Source organism: Bombina bombina, chromosome 6 (genome assembly GCF_027579735.1).
Source record: "Bombina bombina isolate aBomBom1 chromosome 6, aBomBom1.pri, whole genome shotgun sequence".
NCBI lineage: Eukaryota > Metazoa > Chordata > Amphibia > Anura > Bombinatoridae > Bombina > Bombina bombina.
In genome coordinates, this window is record NC_069504.1 from 780,266,030 (window position 1) to 780,287,389 (window position 21,360).

The 21,360-nt window shown below is 37.1% G+C and overlaps 1 protein-coding gene across 1 annotated transcript in view; it reads left to right on the plus strand.

The window, feature by feature from the left end:
• Positions 1-2,256: 2,256 nt before the first annotated feature.
• The window catches only part of LOC128663654 (protein PET100 homolog, mitochondrial), a 35,762-nt gene continuing 16,658 nt past the window's right edge, over positions 2,257-21,360 (plus strand). Inside the window, exons 1-2 of the mRNA XM_053718089.1 lie at positions 2,257-2,377; positions 14,357-14,443. Coding sequence (XP_053574064.1) covers positions 2,351-2,377; positions 14,357-14,443 — 114 coding nt within the window. The 5' untranslated portion in view covers positions 2,257-2,350. The remainder of the gene's footprint in view (positions 2,378-14,356; positions 14,444-21,360) is intronic.

The window sequence follows — 21,360 nt, forward strand, 5'->3', positions numbered from 1 at the left end:
CACGTGATTGATACCTAGTGGGTCACAGATCATCTTAACCTATTGGCGCAGCTCATTGGGAACTGAGACTATTCCAATTGGCAGCTTTGGCTGCACATTGGCTCCTGACTGCACGTGTAGTCTCCTCAATCGGCTCGTGACTGCACGTGTAGTCAGTGAGTGGGATAGCAGTGCGGCCAGTAGTAGTCAGTGCAACTCGCAAAGCTCTAAGGGTGGCCGCTTAAACGCTGAGCTGAGGTCAGAAGTCAGTGTTTTTTTTTCTTCCTGCAGCTAGCTCCCAGTAGTGCATTGCTGCTCCTGCTCTTCATATATGGATAGGAAGCAGAAGCTTAAAAATGCTTGATGATGAAATGCAAGTGTCTTTATCTAATATTCCACCAAATATTCAGAAACTGTGTTCATCCCATCAACCTCATACATCCCATTAAAATAGTAAGTAGCTATTAGTGGTATTAAACTTTTTTTTAATTCTTGCACATACTGACATACTTTTACTTGTAAATACATTTCGTTATTACATATTTTATGTATGTGTCTGTATCTCTTAATACAAGTTAGTTTAACCTCCTGTTTGCTTGTACATCTGAATTACTGTGTCGCAAAATGATGTAGGTCTAAAAATGTGTGGCACCAACATGAAAAGTTTGGAAAGCTCTGCTTTAAAATAATCTTCCAGGCTGCAAAAATTATGAAACAACCTTTGTTTCCCCCTAGTGGTTAAACAATATATTAAAATGGCACACACATTTGAATTGTTTACAGATTTTAAAAAAAACATACAAGGCCATATTCAATATTTATTTTTGGATGGACAATATATATCAAACACACTCACAAGATTTAAGTCAAAAGTATCATCAAAATGCATTGTTAATGTTGGGGGGTATATATATATATATATATATATATATATATATATATATATATATATATATATATATAGGTTTCTTCAATCAAGGACTGCACTCGCTGGATTTAGATAAATTATTAGTTATTTATTATATGGTTACCACAGAATAAATAACTAATATTTTATCTAAATCCAGCGAGTGCAGTCCTTGATTGAAGAAACCTACTGATATAATGACTTTAGCACCCTGGTTGATGACTCAACTGAATTGCGAGTGCAGATACACATGGGATATATATATATATATATATATATATATATATATATATATATATATATATATATATATATATATATATATATATATATATATATTCTGAAAATGACTATTTATAGTGTTTGGAAAGCAATGTAATGGAGATACCCTGGGATCTATGTGGGCCAAATTATTATTACTACTACTACTAATAATAATAATAATATTGAATCCCCAAAGAGGCAAACTTTTTAATTTAACGTGTGCATGAAAGTGGGATGCCAGGGCCATTTATGTTAAATGAAAATGCAACCCTTTATATACTAATTAACTATTTTGAAATTTTCCTTGGTGGAGCAGTAGAGAAATGGGAAAGAAAATCAGCTGTATTTCAAAACCTGTTTACATCATTCATACATGGAAGTAAATATATATATCTGTGAAATCACTCTACAAAATAAAATCTGTAACAAGTTTACATGTAGCAAATTTAAAAAGTAACGTGGTTCTATCAAACTGAATGCACTAGATAATTAACCTTTAAAAAGTTGATTTTTATAAACTATAAAAATTAGATACGCTGAAAGAGTATAGGCTTTAAAATTGAATATATGTTAAATATTATTACTTATAATAATAATAATAATAATAATAATAATAATAATAATAATAATAATAATAAATATTTAACCAAAATGCAATAAATATTTTTTTACATAAGAGCTATAACACCAAAATAGTGTAAACAAAAAAGTTTTAATTACTAAGACAAAACTAACGTTTATCTACTCCTTTCTATTACATTCTCAATAAACATTCTGCATTACGTTAAAATATAGTTCAATATAGATAAAGGAGATATCAATTTGTATAATACAGTGTATATATATAGCGTATAGTGACTATAACTTCATTACAGCTTTATACAGGGAAATTAAGGACATTGGGAATTTCTGAATAATTCCTACACAGACTTATGATTAAAACTATCCCTGCCATTCAATAGACGGTAGTGAAAATAAAGTAAAAAAAAAAAATGCGTATGTAGCAACTTTTCCATTTGCCCACTAGTTAGATGGACTCTCGCGCTTCGAAGCAAATCTTTTCTGCCAATAAGCTTTGCCAGTGCTTGACCAATCAGAATTCAGCGTGCAGAGATCCCACCTCTAGGAAGTTATGGACACGAATCGCTGCCATTGCGATTAGACCAATGAACACAAGGAGGGGTGGATTTTCCGGCGAATATGGGGGTGAAGCTGGAGGTTTTTAGGGTAAATATTAGAGCACGAAATTTGTAGGAATTGCGATGCAATATTCTCGATAAACCTCTATATAACGGAACGTTTTTCTTTGAAAGGTTGATTATAGTTGAATTTGTGTGCATGGTTTGACCTTCAGTGAGCTCACTTGTATATGTATATCTCATGTTAACGCTCATGACAATGCCCTGTGGATGTGGAAGTTATGACATGTATACACATAAACTATAGGGTATACAGAGTGACTGAAAATAGCAGGCATTCATTTGCCTTAAAGTTGTGAACACATTTCCACCTTTCATATCATGCTTTATACAATAATAATAATAATGGGTAAAATCTGAGTTTAGCGTTCTAAATTATTACCTAATAATGTAGCTATGTATCAATAGTTTTACGAAAAAACTAAAACAATATCTCATCAGTGTTCTGCCTTTAACTTGCACGTGATCCCTGATGCAGTTTATCACTATGGGCAAGATTTATCAAAGTGAGAATAAGAATATTCTCACATTTGTCGTCAAAAAAAACCTCACAAATGATATCACCATATTTATGAAAGGTTATGCGCCAATAAAGTCGCAACTTTTCATATGTGCGAACAAATTGACTCATAACATTCGCAAGTCTTAAGTATATGCGAATAAGTTGTCTGGAAATGCCTAATTCTTGTATTAATCTCTATTGGCATTTTAAAATGCCCGTATATATTCGCAGTTCTCATATATTTATGAAAAGTGGTGCATGTAATATTCACTGCTTTTAATCTCGCCAATTTGTAGGTTGCGAGGAGTGAAAAATAAAGAGCAATATTGTTGTTTGTCTGGAGGGAAAATGGAAATATGTCTTTTACTTGCTTTATCTAGGGTTAGAAATTGCCCACAACAAGGCGCAGATCCTGAATAATAATAAATATATTATAAAAAAGTAAAATAATTTAAGTGCAATTGAAATGAGTGTATTAAAAAGAACGAAGATGAGCTCCAAAAAACGGGCAACCTTCCTTAATGAAAGAGAGCCAAAGAAGGGGCAAAATAAAACTAACTTTAATATATAAGAAATAGCATTCTTTTAAACAATCACTTGATTAAAACAATAAACCATTTATTGGTGTCTAAAATTAAGATTGATAAATAAAGTGAAAATTACATTTTCGCAAGAAAACTAGGATCAGCCATTCGCTTGACATCGCAAAAAAGTTTTGCCCCAAAAATGTCTCTAGAATTTTGATAAATACTGGCGACATTTTTGAATTCACACATTGCGAACTATTGCGAAAATAATCGCGACTTTTTAGGCGCATTTTTTCGGGGCTTGATAAATTTTGCCCATATACCTATGTTTATTGTTTTACAGCTATTTCTCATTATACCTGAGAACACATTGCTGACATTTTTAGAGGGTGGCACAGGGCTACAATGTAACTATCCACTACTTTTTATATGGCTCGCAGCCTCCTTGTATTTGTAAAATATTCAGTACTCATTCTCTCTGGAAATTGGCAATTATTATACTGGCTTCAACATATATACTATATGATCAAAGTATGTGGACACCTGACCATCCTTTTCATATGAGCTTGTTCAGGGCCGCCACTAGAAATTTTGGGGCCCCTGACTTAACCATTGATCAGGGGTTCCTTCCCCCCCTTTGACATGTGCAATTTTTTACCAAGTTACTAAAATGTATATGCACTTAATAATGGTGGATTGGTGACTTCTGGGAAGGTCTCGTTAGTCTCAAAGTCTGTAGAAAGATGTGAATAATCAGTAGGAAGGTCAAAATGTCCTAAAAAGTTAACAACAGACACAAACTTGCACATACACCCAAGGAAACACTGACAGAGACAGCCTCAGAAAACCCACAGAGACGCCCACAGAAAACACACAAAGACATACACACACAGAGAGACAACCACATAAAACACATATACATGCACACACATATACATGCACACACACACACACACACACACACCCTCACTGAGACACCACAGAAAACACACATACGCACACACCCTCACAGAGACACCCACAGAAAACACACATACGCACACACCCTCACAGAGACACCCACAGAAAACACACACATACGCACACACCCTCACAGAGACACCCACAGAAAACACACACATACGCACACACCCTCAGAGACATCCACAGAAAACACACAGACATACACACCAACCCTCACAGAGGCATCCAGAGAAGTACACAGACATACATACACCCTCATAGAGACACCCATATAAAAAGCACTAAGACATATACACCCACCCTCACAGAGAGACCCACAGAAAAAAAATACATACACACTCATATAGACACAGACACCCACAGAAACACAGGAGGTAACATTTCTGCACATTGCATCCCCTAAATCAACAGTGTGTGACATGCATGATAAAAAAATTGCAGAAATTAAGAGATCACTTTTTAAAGAATCATATTTGTAAATGTGCAAACAAAAATAATTCTGTGAATTCAAAATTGTACATTAATGATCTGGGTAGATGGCTAGATGAAGAAAAGTACTTTTGAAAGGTTGACATGTGTTCATGTCCCCCCCCCCCCCCCCATTTTCCCCAACAAGAGCACCATTTCAAATATGGTGTACAAATGTTCCCATCTGTCAGCTGTACTTATGGATTTTGAAAATGCTGTACTCTATATGGTCTTGGTGGAACCATAAACTTTGTTACTCAGTCTCATGCCAATAGATCTGGTTAAATGCAGGATTTAGGCTTGTTTGTGTGTATTTCAAAATTAAGTCTGCTGTAGTGTAAACTGAACAGTGTTAAAGGGACACTGAACCCAATTTTTTTCCTTTTGTGATTCAGATAGAGCATGACATTTTAAGCAACTTTCTCATTTACTCCTATTATCAAATTTTCTTTATTCTCTTGGTATCTTTATTTGAAATGCAAGAATGTAAGTTTTGATGCCGGCCCATTTTTGGTGAACAACCTGGGTTGTCCTTGCTGATTGGTGGATAAATTAATCCACCAATAAAAAAGTGCTGTCCAGAGTACTGAACCAAGAAAAAAGCTTAGATGTCTTTTTAAAATAAAGATAGCAAGAGAACGAAGACAAATTCATAATATGAGTAAATTAGAAACTGTTTTAAAATTGCAACCTCTATCTGAATCGCAAAAGAAAAAATTTGGGTTCAGTGTCCCTTTAAGTTAACCTGTCTCATTTCAAACACTGAGCAATCTTAGTCTGATAGTATAAGATTTTATGCAAATCTTAGATAAAATGCCTCCTTGCATCTGGAAAGTCCTTGTATAAAGGGGCAGTAAACTGGAACATAATTTTAAATAAATATATATTAATAAAAAAACAACAACTCATATCTGCCAAAAGGGCACCTACCATTTGTGTATTGAGGAGGAAACATTTCTGCATGGCTTTAAATATAGAATTTCTACAGCATTGTCAAATAATCATAAATACACTGCTGCATATTGCTAAAAAAAATTGTGTTTTTATGGACCCCTGGCCCCACCATACAACTACTATCATACTGAAGTTACAATCCGAAATTGCACAAATAAATAAAAAACATTTGCTAAGTAAGTCCTACCTCCTCTGCAAATGAAAGTGATCTGCCGTCTGACTCAGGCACACACTGTACAAGTGCCAAGTCTGTCTCACACTGTGCAAAGTGGTTCAGTTCACACTCAGAAAGCCTCTCAAATGCTAATGCTTTACTCCTTGTAATACCATTTCCCACGCTCAATAGCACTCTGCTGTAGTACCCTCTGGTGGCTAACAAAATTACATTTTTTTTTTATTTTTTTTTAAATAAGTTGTTCTTGCCTCATGGGGCCCCCTGGCCCATTGGGCCCCTGACAGGAGTCACCCCTGTCACCCCCTGATGGCGGCCCTGAGCTTGTTAGACATCCCATTTCAAAACCAATGGCATTAAAGGGACATAATGCTCATAAGCTACATCGCTTGAAAGTGATGCAGCATAACTGTAAAAAGCTGACATGAAAATATCACCTTAACATCTCTATGTAAAATAACTTACTTTTTTACATAGAGATGTTAAGGTGATATTTTCATGTAAACTTTTTACAATTATGCTGCATCACTTTCAAGTTATTTAGCATACGAGTATTATGTCCCTTTAATGAGGTTACATGAAACCCTTCAAGTCATTTTTTTTCCCCTCCAAAATCAGTATTTATAAAAAAATTCACTCTGAGCTATTTTAGTTTGCTGTAGTGAGTGTATTTTAATGGGTCCCAAGAAAAGGGCAATGTTAGAGCTATGTTCCGTTGCAGGGATTCTCTGTGGAAGGTCTTCCACGTGTGTTTCTGGGATGCTTTTGTGCAAGTGAGTTTAGAAATACCCAATGTTTACCTGTTCTTTGCTTTTTTTTGCAAGTTATAGGGCAATAAGTACAAGTAGCACTTTGCTATTTCAAAACCATTTTTTTCTTTCATGTAATTAGCAAGAGTCCATGAGCTCGTGACGTATGGGATATACATTCCTACCAGGAGGGGCAAAGTTTCCCAAACCTTAAAATGCCTATAAATACACCCCTCACCACACCCACAATTCAGTTTTACAAACTTTGCCTCCGATGGAGGTGGTGAAGTAAGTTTGTGCTAGATTCTACGTTGATATGCGCTCCGCAGCAAGTTGGAGCCCGGTTTTCCTCTCAGCGTGCAGTGAATGTCAGAGGGATGTGAGGAGAGTATTGCCTATTTGAATGCAGTGATCTCCTTCTACGGGGTCTATTTCATAGGTTCTCTGTTATCGGTCGTAGAGATTCATCTCTTACCTACCTTTTCAGATCGACGATATACTCTTATATATACCATTACCTCTGCTGATTCTCGTTTCAGTACTGGTTTGGCTTTCTACAAACATGTAGAGGAGTGTCCTGGGGTAAGTAAATCTTATTTTCTGTGACACTCTAAGCTATGGTTGGGCACTTTATTTATAAAGTTCTAAATATATGTATTCAAACATTTATTTGCCTTGACTCAGAATGTTCAACTTTCCTTATTTTTCAGACAGTCAGTTTCATATTTGGGATAAATGCATTTGTTTCAATCATTTTTTTCTTACCTTAAAAAATTTGACTTTTTCCCTGTGGGCTGTTAGGCTCGCGGGGGCAGAAAATGCTTCATTTTATTGCGTCATTCTTGGCGCGGACTTTTTTGGCGCAAAATTTTTTTTCTATTTCCGGCGTCATACGTGTCGCCGGAAGTTGCGTCATTTTTTGACGTTTTTTTTGCGTCAAAAATGTCGGCGTTCCGGATGTGGCGTCATTTTTGGCGCCAAAAGCATTTAGGCGCCAAATAATGTGGGCGTCTTTTTTGGCGCTAAAAAATATGGGCGTCATTTTTTGTCTCCACATTATTTAAGTCTCATTATTTATTGCTTCTGGTTGCTAGAAGCTTGTTCACTGGCATTTTTTTCCCATTCCTGAAACTGTCATTTAAGGAATTTGATCAATTTTGCTTTATATGTTTTTTTTTTTCTTTTACATATTGCAAGATGTTCCACGTTGCAACTGAGTCAGAAGATACTTCAGGAAAATCACTGCACAGTGCTGGAGCTACCAAGCTAAGTGTATCTGCTATAAACTTTTGGTATCTGTTTCTCCAGCTGTTATTTGTATTGCATGTCATGTCAAACTTATTAATGCAGATAAAATTTCCTTTAGTACTGTTACATTACCTGTTGCTGTTCCGTCAACATCTAATTTTCAGAGTGTTCCTGATAACATAAGAGATTTTATTTTTTAAATCCATTAAGAAGGCTATGTCTGTTATTTCTCCTTCTAGTATACATAAAAGTCTTTTAAAACTTCTCTTTTTTCAGATGAATTTTTAAAATGAACATCATCATTCTGATACTGATAATGGTTCTTCTGGTTCAGTGGTTTCTGTCTCAGAGGTTGATGCTGATAAATCTTTGTATTTGTTCAAGATGGAATTTATTCGTTCTTTACTTAAAGAAGTGTTATTTGCATTAGAAATAGAGGATTCTGGTCCTCTTGATACTAAATGTAAACGTTTAAATAAGGTTTTTAAATCTCCTGTAGTTATTCCAGAAGTGTTTTATCTCCCTGATGCTATTTCTGAAGTAATTTCCAGGGAATGGAATAATTTGGGTAATTTATTTACTCCTTCTAGACGTTTAAGCAAATTATATCCTGTGCCATCTGACAGATTAGAGTTTTTTGGGACAAAAATCCCTAAGGTTATGGGGCTGTCTCTACTCCTACTAATGTACTACTATTCCTACGGCAGATAGTACTTAATTTAAGGATCCTTTAGATAGGAAAATTGAATCCTTTCTAAGAAAAGCTTCCTTATGTTCAGGTAATCTTCTTAGACCTGCTATATTTTTAGCGGATGTTGCTGCAGCTTCAACTTTTTGTTTTGAAGCTTTAGCGCAACAAGTAACAGATCATAATTTTATAGCATTATTATTATTCTATAACATGCTAATAATTTTATTGGTGATACCATCTTTTGATATCATTAGAGTTGATGTCAGGTATATGTCTCTAGCTATTTTAGCTAGAAAAGCTTTATGGATTAAACTTGGAATGCTGACATGTCTTCTAAGTCAACTTTGCTTTCCCTTTTTTTCCAGGGTAAATAATCATTTTCGTTCCTTTCCTCACAACAAGGAACAAAAGCCTGATCCTTCATCCTCAGGAGCGGTATCAGTTTGGAAACTATTTCCAGTTTGGAATATATCCAAGCCTTATAGAAACCTATAGCCAGCTCCTAAGTACCTATGAAGGTGCGGCCCTTATTCCAGCTCAGCTGGTATGGGGCAGATTACGTTTTCTTCAAAGAAATTTGGATCAATTCCGTTCTTAATCTCTGGTTTCAGAAACATTGTTTCAGAAAGGTACAGAATTGGCTTCAAGTTAAGGCCTCCTGCTAAGAGATTCTTTTCTTTCCCGTGTCCCAGTTAACACAGCAAAGGCTCAGCATTTCTGAAATGTGTTTCAGATCTAGAGTTGGCTGGAGTATTTATGCCAGTTCCAGTTCTGGAACAGGGGCTGGGGTTTTATTTTATCTCTTCATTGTACCAAAGAAGGTCAATTCCTTCAGACCAGTTCCGGATCTATCATTATTGAATCGTTATGTTAGGATACCAACATTCAAGATGGTTACTGTAGGACTATCCTGCCTTTTGTTTAGCAAGGGCATTATATGTCTACAATAGATTTACAGGATGTGTATCTGCATATTCCGATTCATCCAGATCACTTTTAGTGTCTGAGATTCTCTTTTTAGACAAGCATTACCAGTTTTGTGGCTCTACCGTTTGGCCTAGCCTCAGTTCCAAGAATTTTTTTCAAAGGTTCTCGGTGCCCTTCTTTCTGTAATCAGAGAATAGGGTTTTGGTATTTCCTTATTTGGACGATATCTTGGTACTTGCTCAGTCTTCTCATTTTCAAAGAATCTCATACGAATCGACTTGTGTTGTTTCTTCAAGTTCATGGTTGGAGGATCAATTTACCAATCAGTTCATTGATTCCTCAGACAAGGGTAACCTTTTTAGGTTTCTAGATAAATTCAGTGTCTATGACTCTGTCCTTGTCAGACAGGAGAAGTTTAACATTGATATCAGCTTGTCAAAACCTTCAGTCACAATCATTCCCTTTGGTAGCTTTATGCATGGAAATGTTGGGTCTTAGGACTGCCGCATCAGATGCGATCTCCTTTGCTCGTTTTCACATACGACCTCTTCAGCTCTGTATGCTGAACCAATGGTGCAGGGATTACTCAAAGATATCTCAATTATATCTTTAAACCGATTTTACGACACTCTCTGACATGGTGGACAGATCACCATCGTTTAGTTCAGGGGGCTTCTTTGTTCGTCCGACCTGGACTATAATCTCAACAGATGCAAGTCTTACAGATTGGGGAGCTGTGTGGGGGTATCTGACGGCACAAGGGGTTTGGGAATCTCAGGAGGTGAGATTTCCGATCAATATTTTGGAACTCCGTGCAATTTTCAGAGCTCTTCAGTCTTGGCCTCTTCTGAAGAGAGAGTTGTTCATTTGTTTTCAGATAGACAATGTCACAACTGTGGCATACATCAATCATCAAGGAGGGACTCACAGTCCTCTGGCTATGAAAGAAGTATCTCGAATTTTGGTTTGGGCGGAATCCAGCTCCTGTCTAATCTCTGCGGTTCATATCCCAGGTATGGACAATTGGAAAGCGGATTATCTCAGTCGCCAAACGTTGCATCCGGGCGAATGGTCTCTTCACCCAGAGGTATTTCTTCAGATTGTTCAAATGTGGGAACTTCCAGAAATAGATCTGATGGCTTCTCATCTAAACAAGAAACTTCCCAGGTATCTGTCCAGATCCCGGGATCCTCAGGCGGAGGCAGTGGATGCATTATCTCTTCCTTGGAAGTATCATCCTGCCTATATCTTTCCGCCTCTAGTTCTTCTTCCAAGAGTAATCTCCAAGATTCTGAAGGAATGCTCGTTTGTTCTGCTGGTAGCTCCGGCATGGCCTCACAGGTTTTGGTATGCGGATCTTGTCCGGATGGCCTCTTGCCAACCGTGGACTCTTCCGTTAAGACCAGACCTTTTGTCTCAAGGTCCTTTTTTCCATCAGGATCTGAAATCCTTAAATTTAAAGGTATGGAGATTGAACGCTTGATTCTTGGTCAAAGAGGTTTCTCTGACTCTGTGATTAATACTATGTTACAGGCTCGTAAATCTGTATCCAGAGAGATATATTATAGAGTCTGGAAGACTTGTATTTCTTGGTGTCTTTCTCATCTTTTTTCTTGGCATTCTTTTAGAATACCGAGAATATTAGTTTCTTCAGGATGGTTTAGATAAGGGTTTGTCCGCAAGTTCCTTGAAAGGTCAAATCTCTGCTCTTTCTGTTCTTTTTCACAGAAAGATTGCTATTCTTCCTGATATTCATTGTTTTGTACAAGCTTTGGTTCGTATAAAGCCTGTCATTAAGTCAATTTCTCCTCCTTGGAGTTTGAATTTGGTTCTGGGGGCTCTTCAAGCTCCTCCATTTGAACCTATGCATTCATTGGATATTAAATTACTTTCTTGGAAAGTTTTGTTCCTTTTGGCCATCTCTTCTGCCAGAAGAGTTTCTAAATTATCTGCTCTTTCTTGTGAGTCTCCTTTTCTGATTTTTTCATCAGGATAAGGCGGTGTTGCGAACTTCTTTTGAATTTTTACCTAAGTTGTGAATTCCAACAACATTAGTAGAGACATTGTGGTTCCTTCATTATGTCCTAATCCTAAGAATTCTAAGGAGAAATCGTTGCATTCTTTGGATGTTATTAGAGCTTTGAAATATTATGTTGAAGCTACTAAGTCTTTCCGAAAGACTTCTAGTTTATTTGTTATCTTTTCCGGTTTTAGAAAGGCCAGAAAACTTCTGCCATTTCTTTGGCATCTTGGTTGAAATCTTTAATTCATCTTGCCTATGTTGAGTCGGGTAAGACTCCGCCTCATAGGATTACAGCTCATTCTACTAGGTCAGTTTCTACTTCCTGGGCGTTTAGGAATGAAGCTTCGGTTGATCAGATTTGCAAAGCGGCAACTTGGTCCTCTTTGCATACTTTTACCAAATTCTACCATTTTGTTGTATTTTCTTCTTCTGAAGCAGTTTTTGGTAGAAAAGTACTTCAGGCAGCGGTTTCAGTTTGAATCTTCTGCTTATGTTTTTCATTAAACTTTATTTTGGGTGTGGATTATTTTCAGCAGGAATTGGCTGTCTTTATTTTATCCCTCCCTCTCTAGTGACTCTTGTGTGGAAAGATCCACATCTTGGGTAGTCATTATCCCATACGTCACTAGCTCATGGACTCTTGCTAATTACATGAAAGAAAACATAATTTATGTAAGAACTTACCTGATAAATTCATTTCTTTCATATTAGCAAGAGTCCATGAGGCCTGCCCTTTTTTGTGGTGGTTATGATTTTTTTGTATAAAGCACAATTATTCCAATTCCTTATTTTATATGCTTTCGCCCTTTTTTCTTATCACCCCACTTCTTGGCTATTCGTTAAACTGAATTGTGGGTGTGGTGAGGGGTGTATTTATAGGCATTTTAAGGTTTGGGAAACTTTGCCCCTCCTGGTAGGAATGTATATCCCATACGTCACTAGCTCATGGACTCTTGCTAATATGAAAGAAATGAATTTATCAGGTAAGTTCTTACATAAATTATGTTTTTTCTTCAAAATTAGTGAAAGTTACATTGGAACACTGATATCTGTCAGGAATACCTGAATAACCCTTCACGTGTGTGTGTGTGTGTATATATATATATATATATATATATATATATATATTTATTTATTTTTTAGTGGACAACCTAAAGTATTGATCTAGGCCCATTTTTCACAAACTTTTTTTTCACAAACTTTTATTTCACAAACTTTTTGTTTCTCACTGAAATTATTTACAAACAGCTTGTGCAATTGTGGCACAAATGGTTGTAAATGCTTCTCAGGGATGCCCTTTGTTCAGAAATAGCAGGCATTTATGGCTTTGGCATTACTTTTTGGTAATTAGAAGGCCGCCAAATGCCGCTGCGCACCACACGTGTATTATGCCCAGCAGTGAAGGGGTTAATTAGGTAGCTTGTAGGGTTAAATTTAGCTTTAGTGTAGTAGACAACCCAAATTATTGATCTAGGCCCATTTTGGTATATTTCATGTCACCATTTCACCGCCAAATGCAATCAAATAAAAAAAAAAAAAAAAAACTTCACTTTTTCACAATTTTAGGTTTTTCACTGAAATTATTTACAAACAGTTAGAGCAATCATGGCACAAATTTTTGTAAATGTTTTTCTGTGATCCCCTTTGTTCAGAAATAGCAGACATATATGGCTTTGGCATTGCTTTTTGGTAATTAGAAGGCCAAAAAATGCAGCTGTGCACCACACTTGTATTATGCCCAGCAGTTAAGGGGTTAATTAGCTTGTAGGGTTAATTTTATCTTTAGTGTAGAGATCAGCCTCCCACCTGACACATCCCACCCCCTGATCCCTCCCTGACCCCCTCAAACAGCTCCATTCCCTCCCCCACCCCACAATTGTCACTGCCATCTTAAGTAATGGCAGAAACTCTGCGGGTACTAAAATAAAAGGCTTTTTTTTTTTTTTTACAGTTATTCTGCAGTGTTGAATCCCCCCTTAGCCCCCAACCTCCCTGATTCCCCCAAACAGCTCTCTAACCCTCCGCCCTCTACCTAGTTGCCGCCATCTTGGGTACTGGCAGCTGTCTGCCAGTACCCAGTTTGCTGAAAAAGACTGTATTTTTAATATTTTTTATTTTAAAAATACATTTTCTGTAGTGTAGCTGCCCCCCCCCCCCCTCAATTCCCTCCCCCTCCCAGATTCCTTGCCAAATAGTGATTTCCCCCCTCCCACTCCCTCCTCATCTCATTCATAATGATACTTGGCTGGCAAATATTTGGCATGCGTGCGCGCGCGCGCCACTCCCACTTCCATTTCTAACAGGAACTGAAAAGCTCACACTTTCAGAATGGAATTACAGGAAAAGGGGACAAAATAAATAATGGAAGTATATTGCTGTTTAATATATATATATATATATATATATATATATATACATACATACATACATACATACATACATACATACATATAGTTTATCATTTTATATTACCATCTTAAAGTGTTTAATGTCCCTTTTTAAGGGCATGCTTATTCAATTCCAATTTCTACTCCCCTTGTTTGATCCTGCAACACACCTGCCTACCTTAGCTCATCATATCTACAAAACAAACCAGATACAGAAATTTTTATTATGGGCGATGTGGGGTGGTTAAAAGAAAATATATTTGTAAGGAGTTGACCTATTTGTGTAGATTGCAAGGTTTAAATTACCTTACAAAAAAAAAGTTAACTTTAGTGTTTCTTTTGACGAAAAAATATATTTCTTTAGCTTCAATCAGTTTTTGCCTTTTGTCCCTGCAGATGGCGCTGTACCTGTCCTTTCCTGTTACAATGTTTTGGATATCTAATCAGGCTGAGTACTTTGAGGAGTATGTTATAAAGCGCAAGGTGAGTAGCACTATAATATTGAAAATCGTATCCTTTTCCCAATCCTGCATTCTTTAAAGGGACACTGTACTCTAAAATTACATTTCCTTGCCTTTTAATGTGCTCCCAATGGTCCATTTTGCCTACTGGACTATATTTAATTCTTTGCAAACCACTCATTTACCTTAATTTTATTATTTGAAATAGATAATTTTGCTGGTATAAACCACCACCTATTCTGAAAATATGAATAGCAAACACATAATCTGTAGAAAAAGAGATAAAAAATAGGAGACAGTGAGGCCTATTTATCAAGCCGTCAACTGTGCTGCATTCGACGGCACCAATGCGCTCGCCTGACATCGCCTTACATCGCTGCCGTGGACCTGAATACGTTCTCCAAATTTAACAAAAAAGCTGTAAAAAAGCCACGCACCAAGTACAGGGCGATGAGCAGCGGACTGTTGTTAAACAGTCATCGATCTCGCTGCTCTTTGGCTTTTTCCCAGCTTTATTTGTATACTGTCACAAAACACCGCCACTATACTAAAACGTTTATCCCCTATCCAGCCAATAGGATGAAAGCTCAATCCTATTGGCTGATTGCAATGCCCATACAAATGCCCTTTTCAGGGCAATGGGGAGCTTAGGTTTTTTTAGTTGGGCTTTTATTTGGGGGGTTGGTTGTGTGGGTGGTGGGTTTTACTGTTGGGGGGCTGTTTGTATTTTTTTTTTTTTTTTACAGGTAAAAGAGCTGATTTCTTTGGGGCAATGCCCCGCAAAAGGCCCTTTGAAGGGCTATTTGTAGTTTATTGTAGGTTAGGGTTTTTTTTTATTTTGGGGGGGCTTTTTTAATTTTTATAGGGCCCTTAGATTAGGTGTAATTTAGTTTAAATCTTTGATAATTTAATTTTTATTTTTTGTAACTTTAGTGTTTATTTTTTTGTGTAACTTGGTGTTTGTTATTTTGTGTAACTTAGTTGTTAGTTTTTTGTAACTTAGTAATTTTTTAGTGTAGATTTTTTTTTTTTTCCGTTTTTAAAAAGCTTTATTCAACACTTTAGCATACAAATGAACAACACAAAACGTGATAATATATCCAAATTATCTCAAATTTCAATCAGGTATTTTCCTTTATCCATAGATAACAGTTTTGGTGATTTCCATAACTTCTGTTGTCGTCGTCGGATAATTTCTACTTAACAAAAATAATTCATATTTACCCTCTATTCAAAGTTTATAAATAAAGCTCAAAATTAAATACCTCTAATCCTTAGTTTTTGTTTTTTGTATTTTGTATTTTTTTATTTTTTTATTTATTTATTTTTTAAATCTTCCTAAACTCGTCTAAGTCGGGTTTAGCTAGAATAATATGGTGTCTTCAGCGATGCAGGATCCGAAACCCTTCGCTTCCTATTTCGTTCCCTTTTTAATTTTGTCCCATAAAGATCTTCCTATATAGTTATTTCTAAAATATTCACTATATCATAATATAGATCCATCTGATTCAACAATTGATAGTGAAGTTTTTCCATTGATACTAAGTATTTTATTTGTGACTTCCATTCTGTTATTGTCAGGGCTCTTATCTGTTTCCAAAGCCTAGGTATAGTCTGTTTGGCACTGTTCAGAAGAATATACAGTGCTTTATCTTGTAATATTGATATTTTTGGTATTGGCTTAAATAGTAGAATGGTTATTGGGTCTGATACCAATTTTTTTTTTTTTTTTTTTTTTAAATGATTTTTATTAATTTTCCATATAGATAATACAATAGTACAGAGGGTTTCCACAAAGTATATAAAGTATATCGTACAAAGGTACAACAGGTGTGTATTTTCCAGTCCATTCAGTTAGTATCCTGTGCAATCTCGTTTTGAGACTGGGTGAGCAGAGTTCTTATGTGGACTGTGGAGTAATGGGAGGGAAACCGTATAGTTGGTTTCGGCAAAGAGCATAAATATAACTTGTCAAACTATAACATGAATATAAAGGTAACAACTGGAGACTGGCTTTTGTGACTATAAGGTGGTCAGTCTTCGTCTTGTCTTTGTGGATATGGAGTTTAGTTGGCGTCTTGGTAGTGGTCTGCATGTCTGTTTTACCTTAATGTTAGGTCCTAGTGTTAGTCGGAGGTGTCACAATGTTTTGGGGGGGGGGGGGGTTATTGAGTGTTAAGGGTGTGTAGGAGTGTCTCCCAATAAAACTTGACATCGAGGAATAGATCTAGTTGGTTGCGTCTGTAATATCCATACTGTTCTAGTTGTATGGTTTCTGTTACTTTTGATAGCCATTGTTGGCTAGATGGGACAGAGAGGGATTTCCAATTTTGTGCTATTAAGGCTTTCGCACTGTTTAGGCATATTGTCAACAGTGTCGATCGTATCTTGCATGGGATCCCTGGTCTTAAGTTAAACAGCGCTAGTGTGGGGGGTAATGTAAATTCGTTACCTAAGATGTTTTTTAGGTGAAGTTCTATTGACTTCCAATAAGGTGTTATCTTGTTACAATGCCACCATATATGTGCCATTGTTCCTGGTTCCCCGCATCCTCTCCAGCATGATGCTGAAGATGAGGGGTAGATTCTATGTAGTCTATGTGGTGTTAAATACCACCGTGTTAGTATTTTAAAGTTGAGTTCTATAAATCTGGTGGAGGTTGATGACTTTCGTGTGTTGTTAAAAATTTTCCTCCAGTCTTTTTCATCTAGCTCTATTTTTAGGTCTTGTTGCCAGTGAGCAGTATAAGGTGGGAGGGGGGTTAGTTCTACATTTTCTAGCATTTTTTTTGCAAGTGATAAAGTGCCTCTGGTGGGAATTGTTGACAGGCAGCATTGTTCAAAGGGAGTGGGCGCCCTTAGTAAGTTCTCCCTAGCTTGATTATTGCATATAAAGTTGTTGAGTTGGGAATATTTTAACCATGAGGAGAAAGCTCCCCCCAGCACATCTGTCAAGCTATTTCTGAGTTTAAGTGATCGTTTATCTAAAAGTGTTATTATGGGAACAGAGTCCTGTAATTCCCAAGTAGCTTTAGTGTTCCTTAGGGGTTCATACCCTCCGGAGAGTTCCATGTTCTGTGATATTGGTGTTAGGGGAGAGTGTTGTGAGGATAGTTTTGGATATTTTCGTACTAGGTAGTCCCAGGTATCAAAAATGTGTCTAAAGGTTGGGGAGGTCTGGCAAACAACAGGTCTTAAGGTTTTGGGAATCCAGCACACTGAGCCGGGTTTGGGCGCTTTTAATATTTGAGAGTCTAGGGAAATCCATGCTTTAGCTTTACTTTTGCTATGCCAGTCAAGGATGCGTTGCAGGGTCACTGAGTGGTAATACATTTCTAACTTCGGTACCCCTAGTCCCCCCCCTCTGGTTGGTCTGTGTAATGTGGTCGCGTTTACCCGAGGCTTTTGTTTTCCCCAAATGAACATGTTGATGCTCCTTTGGAGCTGTTGGATGTAGTGCTTTGGGAGGGATATGGGTATGGTTTGAAAAATATAAATTATTCTTGGGAGAATCGTCATTTTTATGGCCTGTATTCTCCCCCACCAAGATAGGGGTTTGTCACTCCAAGTTTTTAGGGTGTGTTGGGTAGCGGTTAGTAAAGTTTTGTAGTTGGCGTTTAGGAATGAAGCTTCGATTGATCAGATTTGCAAAGCAGCAACTTGGTCCTCTTTGCATACTTTTACTAAATTCTACCATTTTGATGTATTTTCTTCTTCTGAAGCAGTTTTTGGTAGAAAAGTACTTCAGGCAGCGGTTTCAGTTTGAATCTTCTGCTTATGTTTTTCATTAAACTTTATTTTGGGTGTGGATTATTTTCAGCAGGAATTGGCTGTCTTTATTTTATCCCTCCCTCTCTAGTGACTCTTGTGTGGAAGATCCACATCTTGGGTAGTCATTATCCCATACGTCACTAGCTCATGGACTCTTGCTAATTACATGAAAGAAAACATAATTTATGTAAGAACTTACCTGATAAATTCATTTCTTTCATATTAGCAAGAGTCCATGAGGCCCGCCCTTTTTTTGTGGTGGTTATGATTTTTGTATAAAGCACAATTATTCCAATTCCTTATTTTATATGCTTTCGCACTTTTTTATCACCCCACTTCTTGGCTATTCGTTAAACTGAATTGTGGGTGTGGTGAGGGGTGTATTTATAGGCATTTTGAGGTTTGGGAAACTTTGCCCCTCCTGGTAGGAATGTATATCCCATACGTCACTAGCTCATGGACTCTTGCTAATATGAAAGAAATGAATTTATCAGGTAAGTTCTTACATAAATTATGTTTTCTTCTTTTTTCAAGAAGCTCTTGAATTTTATTATTATATCTCTTGGTGGTACATTGTCTTTTGGTTTTGATCTTAAAGCACGATGTGCTCTCTCCCACTTAATATTTGTAAGTGCAGGGTCTCCTAACATGAAAGCAAAAAGGGCTGTGAGATATGTCTGGAATTCTTTCGGTGTCACTGATTCAGGTACTCCTCTAATCCTTATGTTCTCTCTTCTGCTCCTATTTTCTATGTCTTCCACTTTGTCTTCTAACATAGCTATACGATCCATTTGCTGTTCAGTAGTTGTTTGGATATTAGTTATTTCCTCCTTTATAGCTAATTCATTGTCTTCTAGTGCTTCTATCCTGAAGCCCAGTGTGGATATCCTGACGTAGATCTAATTCTTCTCTAATACAGGATCTAATTATATCTGTAAGATCCTTAACGGAGTTTAGAGGAAGAAGAGTCTTCTCAATATTTTGTTTGGTGTCCACTTGTAAAGTACTTGAGTTAGGGAGATTTCCATTTATTTCTGGTGATTCTTTATCGTTTATTTTTTGCTGACTATTTTCAGTTGATCCAAAAAAAGTAGTTACAGGATGCTCCCTATTACTAGTGATCTTAGTCTGTTTTACAGACTTGACATTTCTCTTTGACGCCATTCCCCCTTTTTAAAAAAAAAAAAAAAAAAAAAAAGGGGTCTAGACTCTCTTTCTTTTCCTTTTTTTATTCTCTCTTTTTGCAGACTTTTTGCAGACTTGTAGAGGGATACTTGAAAGTATACACAGTCGTTCCTGTGTTATGTTTAATATATATATATATTTTTTTTTATAAGCTTTTATATAAACTGTCTAAAATAAAACTGCATATATAATAAGGCACAAACCAGGGTCTTTTCCTTCCCAGTTAAGGGCACCTTTTTTTTTTCATTACTATTGTGGTAGCAAAAATAACAGGGAGATACCAGGAAGATAGCAAAAAAAAAAAAAAAAAAACTTCAGAGGTCTGGAGGAGCCGATTTTTACTTTTATTCAGATTTATTCAATTTTATTCAGTTATTCACTCCTTGTCCTTTTTATAGGCTTTTCAGTTTTTTTATATCTTTTTATTTCCAAAATCTCCTCTCCCCTGTATCTGCTATTTTCTCCTCTCCCGATATCTCAGGTAGTAGTTCTACCGCTTTCCAGGGATGGAGTGTAGTATATCAGAGACTGTGCTGAGAATGTGCTAGCGGCGTTATCCTCCAGTAGCGTCTAACGCTCATCAGCCTCCAATAGTTTCTCGCCGCTCACAACAGCGTCCCTCAGCCCAGCCCCCGCTCCAGCACGGCATCTCCTCGCCACTAAGAACTTTCGTGCGACCAAGTCCAGAGTGCATGAGTCACAGCAGCTTCACAGTAAGTCTCAGTGCGTTACTCCGTTTCTCAATTTTTTGACCGATGTCAGTCTGTTATATGCCTACTGCCAGCTCACTGCCCATATGATCTTCGCCGCGAAGAGGATCATTAAATCGCCGGCAGCCTCCTAGGTCCTGGTTTTCTCTATATCACACTGTATCGCTCTTTGCCGCTATACAGCTATTCAGCTATATCTCTGTACCTCTGTACCTCTGTGCTCTCTATGCCTCCGGGCCTCCAGGTAACTCCAGGTAACTTTTGTGATAACTCTCAGAGCCTTTTGTGGGCGGGAATACCGGTAACCATCTTTAACAATGAATAGTGTAAAGAGTTTGTATCCACTGTGTTCATTGTATCCATTGTTATCTACTGTGCCCGTTTAGTTACAGTTTGTTCACACAGTTTGCATGTGACACAGCTGCATATACATAAATGCTATTCTTATTTTTTGGGGTTTTTTTGGGGTTTTTTGCCAGGCTCATTTTCCCCCTTACATAATCCGGTCTCAAGAGCTCAGGTCTCACACAGCCATACGCGCTGCTGCCAGATCCTCCTCCCCTCAATCTTTAGTGTAGATTTAAATTATTTGAGTAGGGTTAGGTGTTTAAATATATAATATAGTTAATTTAATTTGTAGCTTAATGTAATTTTATTATAAAAGTTAGGTTATATTAATTATTAATTTAATATAGTTTAATGTAATTTTAGTATAAAAGTTAGGATAGATTAATTATTACTTTAATATAGTTTAATGTAATTTTAAAGGTAAGTTTAAATTGATTATAAGATAGGGATGAGTTAATATTTAATATAAAGTTAGCGGGTTGTTAGGTTTAGGGGTTAATAACTTTATTTAGTTGCGGTGGGCTCCGGGAGCGGCGGGATAGGGGTTAATAACTTTATGTAGGTGGCAGCAGTGTCTGGAGCGGTAGAATAGGGGTTAATAAGTATAATGTAGGTGGCGGCGGTGTAGGGGCGGCAGATTAGGGGTTAATAAGTATAATGTAGGTGGCGGGGCGGTAGATTTAGGGGTTAATAAGTATAATGTAGGGGGCGGCAGATTAGGGGTGTTTAGACTCTCGGGGTACATGTTAGGGTGTTAGGTGTAAACATAATTTTATTCTCCCATAGGAATCAATGGGATATCGGGCAGCAGCAAACATGAGCTTTCGCTGCTTTCAGACTCCCATTGATTCCTATGGCATCCGCCGCCTCCAGGGTGGCGGATTGAAAACCAGGTACGCTGGGCCGGAATAGTGGCGAGCGTACCT